A 16,084-nucleotide genomic window follows, 5' to 3' on the forward strand; every position below is an offset into this window, starting at 1 on the left:
GAGCAATTAATTGAAAATCCTCTATTTTGTTTTAAAAGCTACATAGAGTTCCATCATATGAATATACCATTATTTATTAATCTCTTTAATGATAAAAATTTTGGTTGTGTCTAGTCTACATATGTTATAAACAGTGTTATAGTGTAATTATAGTACAAATTCATGGGAGTTTGATTCTTGGGTCAAGGTTTGTTTTTTTTTTTTAAAGTTTTGTTTTTTTTTTTTTGACAGAGATCACAAGTAGGCAGAGGCAGGCAGTGGAAGGGAAGGGGGTGGAAACAGGCTCCTTGATGAGCAGAGAGCCCAATGCGGGGCTCGATCCCACGACCCCGAGATCATGACCTGAGCCAAAGGCAGAGGCTTAACCTACTGAGACACCCAGGTGCCCCTGGGTCAAGGTTATGTGTTTTAAATTTTGATAGATTTTGGTGAGTTGCTGTCAGTAAAAGTTGTACTGATTTTACTCCTCTATCAATCAACAAGTATGTGAACAACATGGTTTCGGTGTGCTTATTTGCAGGTTTTATTCTTTTCCTTTTCAAAATCACTTATTAATTTTTAAGATTTTAAGATTTTGCTCAGGTACTAATATCCTTTCTGTGGGACTGATATTCCTTAGTAGTATAGTTGAAACAATGTATTCACTATGTATTGCTTCTGTGCTTAGCTCTGTGGTTCCCAAACTGTGCAGAAGGCACACTGAGCAGCTGCTGCAAACTCAGGTGACGTGCCAGGATATTTAAAATTTTTGAGGTTAACATCAGAATATTAGACATACTGTCAGACATCATGTGAACCAGTAACTTCAGTTAATAGACACTTTCATTATTCTACTATACTATATTCTTGTCAATGATGTCATATCTTTGCAAAACTGAGTGGTGATTGTTATGCTGAAAAGCAGGTATCATACAAAAATGAATGTGGAACAGGTATTTGTCTGATTCTAATGTTTGAAAATTTTACAGTACATTTGAAGAAGTGATGTTATTTAAAAATGAAATTAAAATGCCATTTTTTTCTTTCAATCTCTATATATTTTTCTCTTAAAGTGACACTCAGTTGTTAGGACATACATATTTGTTAAGTTGGTTGGATAGAACTATTTAATAAATGGAATTATTAAATATATATTTTGTCATAGGCTGCTGTGAAAAAGTTACTGAAACACCGAGGATGTTGCAAATTAAGGAAGTTTGAGAATTTCTGTTTTAGCTCCTTAAGTATCATCTCCTCTTCCAACTGTGGTATTTCCTTCTTATAGGGTTTCTAAACTTTCATAGTGAGTTTTCCTCAACTACTGTTTCTAGCTGGTGTATCTGTTGGAGATCCTGTACTCCGCACTGGTAAACCCCTCTCAGTAGAACTTGGGCCTGGCATCATGGGAGCTATTTTTGATGGTATTCAGAGACCTTTGTCAGATATCAGCAGTCAGACTCAAAGTATCTACATTCCCAGAGGAGTAAATGTGTCTGCTCTCAGCAGAGATGTCAAATGGGATTTTACACCTTGCAAAAACCTACGGGTATGTCTTTTTAACCAAGATTTCTAAAGTTGGTGAAAGAATGTGAAATAGATGTTTAGTGAACTATTTTGTACTTTATCAAATAAAAATAGACCACAGAAGCATAGTTTAAATTTTTCTTTAAATCTGCTAGAAGAATTATAGAACTAATGTGTTTTATTGATAAGTGAGGCAGATGATTTAAATAATGGCAGCAAGGATGAATCTACTTGGCATTTATTTAAACATTAAACAGCTTGATGTTTATTTGAACATTAAACAGCAAATGTACTTGCTCTCTAGGTTGGTAGTCACATCACTGGTGGAGATATTTATGGAATTGTCAATGAGAACTCACTCATCAAACACAAAATCATGTTACCCCCACGAAACAGAGGAACTGTAACTTACATTGCTCCACCTGGAAATTACGATACCTCAGTAAGTATTATGTAAACTTTAAATAAACTTTATCTTTATTATGTAAACTTGATCTAAACTTTATTATGTAAAGTGTGGCGCTACCTGATAATTGTCCCATTTTAGTGTCCTAAATAGTCATAGAATTGATACTTAATGTATACTTAATGTGTAGGTTTTAAATAGCTCCCATATTTTTTTTTTTTTTTTAACCATGATGATTTGGTACCCTTATCATTGCAAAATGATTACCACAATAGGGTTAGTTAGTACTTCATCAGAGCACTTTGGGTGCTTAATGTGTGTGTGTGGGTGTGGTGAGAACATTTAAGATCTACTCTGTTAGCAGCTTTTAAGTATGTAATACAATACAGTGAACTACAGTCATCATGTTATATATTAGATTCACTTACTCATTTTTTTTTCCAAGTTTTAATTCAAATTCCTGTTAACATACAATGTAATAATAGTAGTTGCAGGTGTAGAATTTAGTGATTCATCAGTTACATATAACATCCAGTGCTCATCACAACAGGTGGCCTCTTTTTTTTTTTTTTTTTTTTTTTTAAGATTTTATTTATTTATTTGACAGAGAAGAGAGACAGCAATGGAGGGAACACAAGCAGGGGGAGTGAGAAAGGGAGAAGCAGGCTTCCCACCGAGTGGGGAGCCTGATACGGGGCTCAGTCCCAGGGCTCTGGGATCATGACCTGAGCTAAAGGCAGACCCTTAAGGACTGAGTCACCCAGGTGCCCCTGCAAGGGGCCTCTTTAATACCCATCATCCATTTAGCCCAACCCTCTCCCCAACCCAGTAACTCTCAGTTTGCCTCTACAGTTAAAAGTCTGTTTTATGGTTGCCTCTCTTCCCCGCCCCGTGTTCATCTATTTTTCTTAAATTCCACATACAAGTGAAATCCTGTGCTATTTGTCTTTGACTGACTTATTTCACTTTTAGCATAATACTCTCTAGGTCCATCCACATTGTTGCAGATGGCAAGATTTCATTCTTTATCTATGGCTGAGTAATATTCCTCCATACATACATGTATATATATAAAAAATATATATATATATATCAAAAGAGCCCAAATATCCATCTACTGATGAATGGATGGGTATTTGGGCTCTTTTCATGGTTTGACTATTGTTGATAATGCTGCCATAAACATTGGGGTGCATGTATCCCTTTGAATCATATTTCTGTATCTTTTGGGTAATTACCTACAGTGAAATTGCTGAGTTGTAGGGTAGTTATATTTTTAACTTTTTGAGGAACCTGTTTTCCTCAAAATGTGGTTCCAGCATAGCTGCACCACAAATTTACATACCCACTAACAGGGCAAGAGGGCTCCCCTTTCTCTACATCCTTGCCAACACCTGATGTTCCCTGTAAATAATTCCTATAATTTTTAAAGATTTTTTTATGATTTTATTTTTAAACTTGGGCTTGGGAATACAAAAAGCAGAACATACTTAGTTTTGTGGTTTTGTTTTTTGTTTGTTTTTTTTTTTTAAGATTTTATTTATTTATTTGACAGAGAGAGATCACAGGTAGACAGAGAGGCAGGCAGAGAGAGAGAGGGAAGCAAGCTCCCTGCTGAGGAAGGAGCCCCATGTGGGACTCGATCCCAGGACCCTGAGGTCATGACCTGAGCCAAAGGCAGTGGCTTAACCCACTGAACCACCCAGGCGCCCCGGTTTTTTGTTTTTTTTTTTTAAGGAAAAGCAATATGTAGTGTAACATTTCTTAACTTATGCTACATTACTTAAAACCTGATCTTTTAGATATAGAATAGACTTACTTTGCTTTTAACTGTCAGTATATATTTATACAGTAAACTGTATGACAGATTATATGAATTCTGACTCTGGATGAGCTATTTAAAACTTAGTCCTTGAATGTTATTGATAGTCATATCATATCAAATACAGTAAACAAACAATAGTCTTTATGGGTATGAAGATAACTTTATTAAGGAGAACATTATAACAAATAATCTGTTCCCAACAAAATGTGATAAAAGAATATTTTTCTAATCATTCCACGAGAATAAGTCTGTTCTCTACAAAATATTTAGAACAAAAGAGTTAAGTAATGATTGGGAATCTGGGCCATCAGCCAACCTGACTCACTAGCTTTGAGACTCATACACTCCTACACGGAATGAAATACTCTGAGGTAGATAATTCAAATTCACTTATCAACAGAATTACTGATACCTATAAGTCTGGATGTTGGGATTGTTTTTGAATAGTTGAAACCATCCCAGTGTTCATAAATGTTAGAGTATTACTCATCGTTTTGCTTTTGTAAATATTTAATATTTAACTTTATTAAATATGTTAGGGTTCTTAATAGGTAAGCATTTTTAATTAAATCAGTATAAGAACATTGTAATAGAGTAAGCACACAAAGCATACAAAGTAAATTCTGAAAGTTTTCATTTCTCCCCAGTCCCAAGAGTGTCATCTGTATCTTTAAAGACTTGTCGCTGTGCATATTCATATAATTTAACTATTCCTCTGTTACTTGAAATACCTCTTTCTCAAAACTCCTGTTTTTTAATTCTTGAAACAGTAATAAGTGCACCTGGTTAAAAAAATGAGAACTCTGTATATAACGATGAGCATTAAGAAATACAGATCTCCTTCTCTACTTCCACATACCACCTCTCCACCCCCAAGAGGAATCTGGAATTACTTTGATTTTAGAGGAAGGAATGTTCATATATTTGACTGTACTTAACATCCTGCCCTATTTTTATAGGATGTTGTCTTGGAGCTTGAATTTGAAGGCGTAAAGGAAAAGTTTAGCATGGTACAAGTATGGCCTGTACGTCAAGTTCGGCCAGTCACTGAGAAGCTGCCAGCTAATCATCCCTTGTTGACTGGCCAAAGGGTTCTTGATGCCCTTTTTCCGTAAGTGTGAGCTGTGTTTTTTTTCCCTCAGGATTATATATGTTTATTGTTTCACTGGTTTATAGATGAAAGGTTTCCTGTGCTAATTCATTAATAAATGTATCTAGAGAAATAATAGTGAACTAGTTAAATATATTCATATATTGCCAGTGCTTGTTATAGAGTCAAATCATTGAAGATTTATTGTTTCACAGTTGCAAAAGGAAAGGTTTTTTTTTCCTGAAAGTTTCTGAAAAAATAAAATTTCCAGAAGAAAATCTGTGCCCAAAGATATGACTATCTTTATTAAGTTATCCTAGAATGAGTAGGTTGGTATCATTCACTATAAGTCAATGGTTTCTAAAATCAACCGAGCTCTACATGCTGCTCACGTCTGCACTTTGCCATTTTCTTCGACTGTTTAAAAATCTCTTTTAATTCTCAGGCTTCACCATACCCTGCTTTACTTTCAACAAATGACTTTATCATTTAATCCCCAGGAATGACTGAAGCCATTGTACAGTAACTCCTTTAACCTTGATCACTAACCCGCATACATCCCACTGACCCTTGAAACCTACTTTGAGTTATTCTCGCTATTTCTCATTAAAATCTTCGATCCTGTGGCTTCTTATTAGTCAGTACCTCCTGTTTCCATATCCTTCAGTATCTAGCTTAAGCTTACTAGTCTGTCAATTTTCTGCATATTTGCCGGGATACTGAATTTTCTTGTTCTTTTGTTTTTGTTACACCTAGCAACATCCCTCCCGGCAGCTTCCCAGCTGTGAATCCGTCCAGCTATCCCCTTCCCTCAGGTCTACACACAGGCTGCTGAGAAAATCAGATAACCAGTGCAAGTTAGTACATCACTGCTGGGTCACGTCCAGCATTTCCCTCTTTACCATTCTCCTCCTCTACTCGGCAGCTGTTTCAGACCTCTACACCTGTGTCAAAGCCTCAGCTCCATTCTTCCTTCTTTGTTTGGCAAAAAGTGATCATGCTAGAGCCTTCACAGAGAACTTAGAGGCCATCACATTTGAAACTCCTTCAGTTAATGTGCACTTCCATTGATTCCTTCTTCCTTTCCTCTTTCTGGAGTATATCCTACCTCATGTCTCCTCAGAGACCTCACTTTAGGCTATCTCCCTTTATATAAGCTTCAAGCTTATCTTCCCTTTATTTCCCATCTAATGAAAAAAATGTCTACCTTCCACCCCTTACTCCTTTCTACCTTCCACTGCTTGTCTCCTCATCTTCATAGCGAGACCTCTTGAAAAAATAAATTGGCCATCTCCACTTTTCCCACTCTAATTCATGTTGCCCACCTAGTTGAAACTACTCTCCCTAATATCATTCACTCCTGTACTGATAATTCAATAAATAAGCTTTAGTATTTCCTTGATTCCTGTAACTTCAGATATTGCTTTCTACTCCTTTCTCCTTGAAATATCCTCTTTCTTTGTTTTTCCTATTAGCTTCTGTCCACAAGTTCTTATTCTCTATTTCAGGTCCCTTCTCCCTTAATTTTGATATTAAGAGTTTTTTCACACTCATGATTAAATATTAAATATTAACATGATGACTTCCAAATCTGTATCTTCCTCCCAGATCTCACCTGAGTTCCACACTCAAATATTCACTTCTATTCATACCTCTCTTTTTGAATGCCTTAGAGGTGCCTCAGAGTCAGTATGTTCATAGCTAAAATCATTATCTTAATCACCACTCTTTGAAAGTTGCTCATCTTTTTTTGTTGTCTCTTGGAACCAATGTCACTGTCATCCATCTGGTAAAATGCCAAATGTGAAATCTGTGACTCCTCTCAATGATCATTCTTACCTGCCCACACCTAATTATTGAAAAGTGCTTTTAGTCTATTACCTGGACATTTAAAAATCTATATCTTTCATCCCTACTCCATGATTTTTATAAAGGATTCTACCCTAATTCTTGCAATAATCACATTTTAATCATACTTCTCTTCAGTCTTGCCTTCTTTCTAAGTATTGTCCATATTATGTAATGACCCATCTAAAACATATCTGGTCCTGCACTGTTTTGCTTGAAACCTCTAAGTGCACTTCACTGCTTTTCAAACAAATACTCCATAACTCCTTACAAAACCAGCTGTGATCTGGCTGTCACTTAACTTTCCAGTATCTCAGCCACTTGACTGCCCTAGCACCATATATATCATCTGCCAGGTATCCTGAGGGACTTTTAGTTCCTCAAGCAGTGCTCCTTCTTGCCTTTGGGCCTTTGGATATGCTGTTTCCTCTGCTTGGAACATTATTTCTTTTCATCTGGCTAATTTCTGTTTCCCTTCAGGTCTTAGCTACTGTCGGAAGGATCTCCTAATCACACTCCAATCCAGTGTCGCACTTTGTATCCCTTGCTGTGTTCTCCCATAGCACCTTGGATGTTCTCTGTGCTAGCACTTTTCACACTGAATTGTTGAATTTCCAAACTGGGTCACACCCAGCCCTGCCTCCCCGCCCAAGTTAAAAGTGATTTGAGAGATGGACTCAGTTGATTGAAGTCATTGAAAAGTTTGAAGGGGAAAAAACTTTCTAATGCATATTAGTTTTATATTGAAGAAGTCTATCATTATTATTTTTTTTTAAAGATTTTATTTATTTATCAGAGAGAGAGAGGGGGAGAGAGCGAGCACAGGCAGACAGAATGACAGGCAGTGGCAGAGGGAGAAGCAGGCTCCCCGCCGAGCAAGGAGCCTGATGTGGGACTCGATCCCAGCACGCTGGGATCATGACCTGAGCCGAAGGCAGCTGCTTAACCAACTGAGCCACCCAGGCGTCCCAGTCTATCATTATTATTAAGGCTATGGTGTTTCTGTGAATTTTATAGTAGAACACAATATTACAAAGACATTTTCCTTAGCATTACATTTCATTTCTTTTTCCCACACCCTCCTGCTGTACCTGCATACACACACACGGACACACACATACACGGACACAGACACAGATACACACCACAACATGTACTTTCCTTTGCCCCTAAGGGTGATTCACTCTCTGGTACCACTGCATAGGGAAAGTTCGAACGTAGCTGCTAAATGGCACTGTAATCACCAGCTGCCTCTTCATTTTACCCTGCTGGAATGTGGGCTTTGTGCAGACAGAAACGTGGCTATCTTATTTGCTGGTGTCTCTCCAGTATCTCCAAGCAGAGTTTAATGCCTGGGAAGTACTTCATAAATAGTTACGCAATGCATAAAGAGGGATTGACAATGACACCTTAATACAAGTCCTTGTTCATTAACCTTTACGGCAGGATATGATTTTCTTAGGTCTTATTTTTTGCATCAGAAGACTACTTAGTAAATTAGTTTAAATTTGTCTTTTAGCTTTAATTCCTATATTGTACTTTCATAAACTTATTTATATAAGCATTCCAAAGATCATTAATACTGTTTTATTTATTTTTGTATTCCTTTTCCCCAGGTACGTTTTGGCTTATATTCTTACTTTCTAACTATTAAAGATGGTAGAGATGGTTAATGATAATAAAAAAAATGCAGTTATAGCTATCAGTTGGGGAAGCAATTTTTGTATCTGTAGCTGTGTATCTATCTTTGTGTATATAGTTATAAATAGATATTGATACAGATGAAAGTATTTCAAAGTGCTTTTTTTCCCTTAACTTGTATTTCTGTGTCACTTACCTACTTTATTTGTTAGTATTTATTACCAAGTAAAGTTATCCACTTTGTCTTCTTTGCTTAGATGTGTACAGGGAGGAACTACTGCAATCCCGGGGGCTTTTGGCTGCGGGAAGACAGTGATATCACAGTCCCTATCCAAGTATTCCAACAGTGATGTGATCATCTATGTAGGATGTGGTGAACGAGGAAATGAGATGTCTGAAGTCCTCCGCGACTTTCCAGAGGTTTGTATATATAAAGCTTCAAATGTTACTCTAGAGAAAATACCACTAATCAACTTTCAGTGGCAATTAATAAAGCTTTGTGTGGGATCTGGAGCAAGGCTCTCATTTGTCAAGGATCTCTTAAGGAATTTTCTAATTATATTTGTGATTCAATTTTTATATTCAAGGAAAGGAATTTGACTTTTTCAGTCAGATACTTTAAAGTTTCTTTTCACGGTGTTGTGGAGAGAAAATAGACAAAGTATTTATGGATGGGAACTTTATATCAGTTTTATATGATCTATTAGGTTGCTAAACTAATATTCCTTCTTCCATAAAATAATAGATTTCATTTATAAAATAGAAATAATGTCTGTCTTCTTACAGCACAGTGAGGTAGGGAGAAAGGGTTGGAGTGATGGGAAATATTACTTCAGGAAAACTGATTATAAAATGAATTAAGTATGGGTAAATTGTAAAAAAAAAAAATGGGGGACTAAAATATTCTATTTGGAAATTAGAGGATCAAAATAGATTGTTTGTCTCTAGCTCACAATGGAAGTTGATGGTAAGGTGGAATCAATTATGAAGAGGACAGCTTTGGTAGCCAATACCTCCAATATGCCTGTTGCTGCTAGAGAAGCTTCTATTTATACTGGTGAGTATATGAATTGGAATAAAAGCAGTTTACATCTGGGAGCACTTGGGTGATACAGTTGGTTAAGAGTCTAGCTCTTGATTTTGGCTCAGGTCATGATTTCAGGTCCTAGGATCAAGCCTTATGCTGGGCTCTGTGCTTGGTGGGGAGTCAGCTTGGGATTCTTCTCCTCTCTGTGCCCCTCCCCCCACTCACTCACCCTCTTGTTTCTCTCTCTAAAGTAAATCTTTAAAGAAAAAAAAGGCAGTTTATATCTGTTCATAAGTTTAAAGCTAGCATGACCATAAATGACACATCTACTATTGTTTTTTTTATTACATGTTTTACCATTGCTCTAACTCCAAATATATCTGAATCTCTATAACTTGAATTATCAGTTTTGAATTATATCTTGATGGCTGGATATAAAAGATAAGAAAATCCATTTGTTTATGTATTACTTTTTGCTCCCACTTCTGTCCCAGATTTTGGTACTCTTATTTCTACATTTTCAGGATTTATAGTATTCACATTCTGTTGTGTAACCCTACATACAATATTTGTATTAGCCTTAAACCTAGAATAAAATGGAGTTAGTTTCCACAGCAGTCCTTTGGCTATAGTTTCTCCATTCGTTTCATGGTTGGCTAAAATCTGATTTTACGAAGTTCCTTCAAGAAAGGCTCAGGAAAAATATATTCCATAGATTCTTTTTTCTTCATAAGTTTTTTTTTTCCACTGCCTTTAAATTGTCTTTCTTTTTTCCCTTTCTCTTTAAATAATCTCTACACCCAATTTGGGGCTTGAACTAATGACCCCAAGATCAAGACTTGCACACTCTTCCAGCTGAGCCAGTCAGATCCCTCTCCACTGCCTTTAAATTTTAATAATAGTTTGGCTGGGTATAAGTATTTTGTATCAATATCTGTTTCCTTGAGACCTCTTATTCTAGCATTAAGAGCTAGGGAGAGGGGGGCATCTGGGTGGTACAGTCAGTTGACCTTGGATTCTTGGTTTTGACTCAGATTAATTTCTCAGGGTTGTGGGATTGAGCCCCACATCAGGCTCCACACTCAGTGCAGAGCCTGCTAGGGATTCTCTCTCCCTTTTCCTCTGCCTCTCCTGGTGTGCTCACTCATGTGAGCTCTCTCTCTCTCAAAATAAATAAATCTTTTTTTTTTTTTTAAATGCCAGGTAAAGATTTGAAACTGAACTTTTTTTTTTTCTATTACTGATTTTTCTTTTGCCCAAAGGAATTTCTCTTTTAAGTTTTATAACTTTATTAGGATATATGCTAGTATTGATAGTTTTGGTGAATTTTCCCTGAAACATACTTACCTTTTCAACCAATGAATATGTCTGTTTTGGCAGTGGGGGAAGATTTCAAGAATTGTTTCTGAAATTTTTTCTCTTCTCTTATGGTTATCTAGACATACTGGTCTCCTTTGTCTATTTTCCACGCATATCTTTTCTCTCTGATCCTTTTTATTTAGCCTTTTGTCCATTTTGTTCACAGGATAATCAGGGTTTATTATTTGCTTTGCTTCTAATGAAACCTTCATTTCTGTAATGGCTTTATTTTTTCTTCCAGCTCTTTGTTGAGTTTTGCTTTCTCATGAAACCTCTTTTCTGAGCTTACTGTATATTTCTTGAGATTTTATTTTGTGGTAGGATGCATTATTAATATTTTCTTTCATTAATTAAGCATGGCCACAGCTATCATCGGTTCTTTGACCATCATTGCATTTGCTCTTCTGTCTTTTTTCTTCTATATTTTTGTGTAGTTCCTGTGCTGATGTGTATTGTTAACTATTACCTTAAAGATGGGAGGGCATGGCAGGATTCCTTCATGGGAATCTGTGAAGTTTGTAATGGCATGGAGTTGTGTAAGTAAGTGATTTTGCTCCTCTCTTCTACCACAGAAATCTACGGCTGCAAAGTCACTTAACAGTGAATTCCTTCTTCTACCCTGCCTCATCTACTCTTCCTTACTGTAGAGGAGTGCCTACATGTATTTTGTTTGTCACCATCTCCCTGCTGCTTGATGTCAGACTGGATCCAAGGAATCTGTATCCCTTGTGCAGTGTTCCAGACAAAGGATTCTTGGTTTTGCCCCTGTTTTGCAGAGACTTAATCTGAGATGTCCAGCTTCTTGTGAATTCTTGTTTGGGTTTTACCTCATTTAGGTGGCTTTCCTCATGATTGTGTTTTGGGACTAAACGTATCCCCTTGTTTTTAGTAATAGAGTTTTGTTTTTTTTTGTTTTTGTTTTTTTAAGATTTTACTTATTTATTTGACACAGAGAGATTACAAGTAGGCAGAGAGGCAGGCAGAGGGATGCCTGGGTGGCTCAGTTGGTTGGACAACTGCCTTCGGCTCAGGTCATGATCCCGGAGTCCTGGGATCGAGTCCCGCATCGGGCTCCCAGTTCCATGGGGAGTCTGCTTCTTCCTCTGACCTTCTCCTCGCTCATGCTCTCTCTCTCACTGTCTCTCTCTCAAATGAATAAATAAAATCTTTAAAAAAAAAAAAAAAAGAGAGGCAGAGAGAGAGAGGAGGAAGCAGGCTCCATGCCGAGCAAAGAGCTCGATGCGGGACTTGATCCCAGGACCCTGAGATCATGACCTGAGCTGAAGGCAGAGGCTTAACCCACTGAGCCACCTAAGTGCCCAATAATTTTATATTTATATTTCTTGTTCTCCTTGTTTGGTGATTAACTTGTGTGAGAAGGAGAAAGTGACAGATTCATCTATCTTAAGACAGGAGTTCTTCTTTTAAATAGCTGCACAGTATCCCAGCTGTATGGCTACATCATAACTGATTTAACCAGCATCTTTCTGTAGACACTTGGATTATTGATCTTTTTTTGCTATCACAAACCTTGTATCACTAAAACATCTTTATGTGTGTTTTTTTATAGTTCTTTTCATGTTTTATGCACATTTCTTTGCCCATTTTTGTAAGGTAAATTTGTAGAAGTAAAATTGCCAAGCATACAACAGCTAATGTAGATTTTTTATTTTGATAGCCCTTCAAAAGGGTTAACAGCAAAAAAGAGTTCTGTTTCTCCATATCTTTACCAATAATTATCAGACACATAGACATTTGAAGGAATATTGCAGTGAACGCTGATTTTCTCAGTACCTAGATTTGTCAATTTGCATTTTACTATCCCTGCTTTATATTAGGTACCTGTTCAGTCTGTATTTCTTTCCTGAGCTAGCGTTTTTCCTCTCTGTATTAACCATTTGAAAACTGTTTTCTGTCCATGTTCCTTTTGGATAGGACTCCTTTTTCTTACTGATTTATAAAAGCTTTGAAATTAGCGTTTTATCTGTCATGAGTTGCCAGTGTTTTCCCAGTTTGTTCATCTTTTGATTTTGTCTGAGGTGTTGTTTTTTTAACTGTTAGGAACTGATATCGTTAGGTCTGTGAAACTCCTTTGAAGTTTACTCATTGGTCTCTGTCTCTTCCATTAAGTCTTTCTAATACAAGCATTAATGAGCATCATCACAGAGACTGAAAATGTAGCCATGCTGGTGTAAGAAAGGACCTGATCCTATCATCACATTGGAATATTTGATGACAGATGTGGGGTTTTTTTTTGTTGTTTTTTTTTTTGTTTGTTTATTTGACAGACAGAGATTACTAGTAGACAGAGAGGCAGGCAGAGAGAGAGAGAGAGGGAAGCAGGCTCCCTGCTGAGCAGAGAGCCCGATGCGGGACTCGATCCCAGGACTCTGGGATCATGACCCGAGCCGAAGGCAGCGGCTTAACCCACTGAGCCACCCAGGCGCCCCAATGTGGTTTTTTTAAGCCTCAATAATGAGAAGTTTTTTTTTTTTTTTTAAGATTTTGACCATGGAATCATCTTTTTAGAAGACTTAGATATCAGTATTTCTTATTCTGAAAGATATAATATGATAAATAGTAAAGTGCTGAACTTTTTTAGTGCATTTTGTTTTACTTATATATGCCTCTGTTTCTTTACTGATAAAATGAATCAGGGCATTAGATTTTGGGACTCTTACAGTGTAGTAACAACTATAATTTTCTAGTATCTTAATTGTATAATATATTGTACTTTTCAGAGGATGTTTATATGTATCATCTCATCTGATTTATACAGATAGAGCAAGAGTTACTCCATTTTTTTCTTTTTTAAGATTTTATTTATTTATTTGACAGACAGAGATCCCAAGTAGGCAGAGAGGCAGGCAGAGAGAGAGAGAGAGAAAGAGGGAAGCAGGCTTCCCGCGGAGCAGAGAGCCCGATGCGGGGCTCGATCCCAGGACCCTGAGATCATGACCCGAGCCGAAGGCAGCAGCCCAAACCACTGAGCCACCAAGGCGCCCCTACTCCATTTTAACAGATTAGGAAACCATACTGGGAAATGAAGCTAGCTTCATTTGATGACAGAACAAAAACTAGAACCTGGGACTTCTTTCTGTATGTTAGGCTCTTCTAAATGGTTTACTATAAGTAATTTAATAAAATGGAACCTGATAATGCACAGCAGAATGATCTGGATAATTAAATATTATTCAGGTTAATAACATTTTCAACTTTTGAAAAATAACCAAACAAGCTAATTATTTGGGGGGTTGGAAATTAATTTCAGGCTTAATTATCTCAACAAGGAATAAGGAAAAAGTCTTTTCCTACTTTTTAAAATGTGTATTGTATTAGATTAGGTTATGGTAACAAATAAACCCAAACTTGTCATTGCTCAATAAAACATGTTTTCTTCAAGTGGTCAGGGGACTCACTCTTCTTTCATACTGTCATTCTGGACTGGGACCTAGGCTGAAATGTACTCTTTCATTTTTAACTCACGACTTCCAGGGCTCCTGGGAGTCCTCTCTATATCAGTAAGTGAGAAGGAATAAAGAGCATGGAAGGATATGTGGCTTGCTTGATGATGGAACTCATTACTTTGACTTTCATTCTGTTAGCTCGAGGTCAGTTACATGGTCATATCTTTTTTTTTTTTTTAATAGATTTTATTTATTTATTTGACAGAAAAGAGATCACAAGTAGGCAGAGAGGCAGGCAGAGAGAGGAGGAAGCAGGCTTCCTGCCGAGCAGAGAGCCGGATGCGGGGCTGGATCCCAGGACCCTGGGATCATGACCTGAACCGAAGGCAGAGGCTCTAACCCACTGAGCCACCCAGGTGCTCCTACATGGTCATATCTAAATATTAAGGAGGCCAGGAAACACAATTCAACTGTGTGCATAAAAGAAGAGGGGAATAGATTTTGGTGAACACCTAGCAATCTATCTCATGTCCTTGTTGTTGTTGTTAAGTTTTCTTAAGGGTGACAAAATCAAAAGAAGAGGGGAATAGATTTTGGTGAACACCTAGCAATCTATCTCATGTCCTTGTTGTTGTAAAGTTTTCTTAAGGGTGACAAAATCAGGATTCTACGTTGTAAAACTATAATTTGCAATATTCTTCCCAATTTAGGAATTACGCTGTCAGAATATTTCCGTGACATGGGTTATCACGTCAGTATGATGGCTGACTCTACCTCTAGATGGGCAGAGGCCCTTAGAGAAATCTCGGGCCGCTTAGCTGAAATGCCTGCAGGTAAGTCTTTGTATTGCTTATCATGTAAGAAGGTTGATAGGATTTTTAGGATTGGCTTTGAACCTCTCTTAAATTTCTTTTTTGATTTTTCAGATAGTGGATATCCTGCATATCTTGGTGCCCGTCTGGCCTCTTTCTATGAGCGAGCCGGCAGGGTGAAATGTCTGGGAAATCCTGAAAGGGAAGGAAGTGTCAGCATTGTAGGAGCGTAAGCATCTCAATCACTAACTTTTCAGAAGAAAAATTAAAATTCATTTATTTTAAAGAGAAAAGGTTCAGCTTCCTCTTGAGGGTAGTGGTTGTTTTTTTTGTTTTTTGGTTTTTTGTTTTGTTTTGTTTTGTTTTTTTGACAGAGAGGCAGGCAGAGAGAGGGAGAAGCAGGCTCCCTGTGGAGCAGAGAGCCCAATGTGGGGCTTGATCCCAGGACCCCCTCATGACCTGAGCCAAAGGCAGAGGCTTTAACCCACTGAGTCATCCAGGTGTCCCTGGGGGTAGTGGTTCTTAACCAAGATTGCACTCCAGGGTCACCCAAAGAGTTCTTTACAATGTACATGTTTAGGTTCTCTCTGCCTGTTCTGGTTATTCAACTTAACTGATTTATCATATTTAAGTCACAATGTCTTAATAACTTAGAAAATTATAGACCTGTTAAGGTAACATTGCATCAGGATAAAAAAGTGGAGATTATGATCACTACATAAAGCCATACTTTGTTTTTAGAATTTTTTCTTCCTTCCTGTTTCATCTTTTGTTTAGAATCATGAAACTGATTATCTCTCTCATTTCTAGTACTGGAAGGTGTTCAGTAGTTACCATTGTTATTTGCAACTTAGTACTGATTTCTATTAATGTTTGTATGTAAGTTTCTCTTATTCTAAAATTTAGTTCTAAAGGTTAGTTCTAGGGTTACCTGGGTGTCTCAGTTGGTTTAGTGTCTGCCTTCAGCTCAGGTCATGATGCCAAGGTTCTGGGATCTGCTGTTCTACACCCACACTCTCCATCCCCCACCAGGGACCACTTGTGCTCTGTGGCTCTCTCTCTCTAATAAGTAAATAAAATCTTAAAAAGAAAATAAAGGTTAGTTCTAAAGTTATTTACATTAATACTGACTTTCAAACAGGTTTTATTTTCATATGCCAGTTACT

At 37.2% G+C, this 16,084-nt stretch overlaps 1 protein-coding gene across 5 annotated transcripts in view; it reads left to right on the forward strand.

Moving 5' to 3' along the window:
- ATP6V1A (ATPase H+ transporting V1 subunit A) overlaps positions 1–16,084 on the forward strand; it is a 61,131-nt gene that overhangs the window by 32,149 nt on the left and 12,898 nt on the right. For all 5 annotated transcript variants that reach the window (XM_004761426.3, XM_013060916.2, XM_013060914.2 and 2 more), the window contains 7 exons: positions 1,311–1,525; positions 1,808–1,945; positions 4,694–4,845; positions 8,571–8,733; positions 9,262–9,370; positions 14,817–14,939; positions 15,033–15,147. In XM_004761426.3, coding sequence (XP_004761483.1) covers positions 1,311–1,525; positions 1,808–1,945; positions 4,694–4,845; positions 8,571–8,733; positions 9,262–9,370; positions 14,817–14,939; positions 15,033–15,147 — 1,015 coding nt within the window. The remainder of the gene's footprint in view (positions 1–1,310; positions 1,526–1,807; positions 1,946–4,693; positions 4,846–8,570; positions 8,734–9,261; positions 9,371–14,816; positions 14,940–15,032; positions 15,148–16,084) is intronic.

The sequence above is a fragment of the Mustela putorius genome, unplaced genomic scaffold (genome assembly GCF_011764305.1).
Source record: "Mustela putorius furo isolate JIRA1106 unplaced genomic scaffold, ASM1176430v1.1 tig00003834_pilon_pilon_pilon, whole genome shotgun sequence".
Lineage (NCBI taxonomy): Eukaryota > Metazoa > Chordata > Mammalia > Carnivora > Mustelidae > Mustela > Mustela putorius.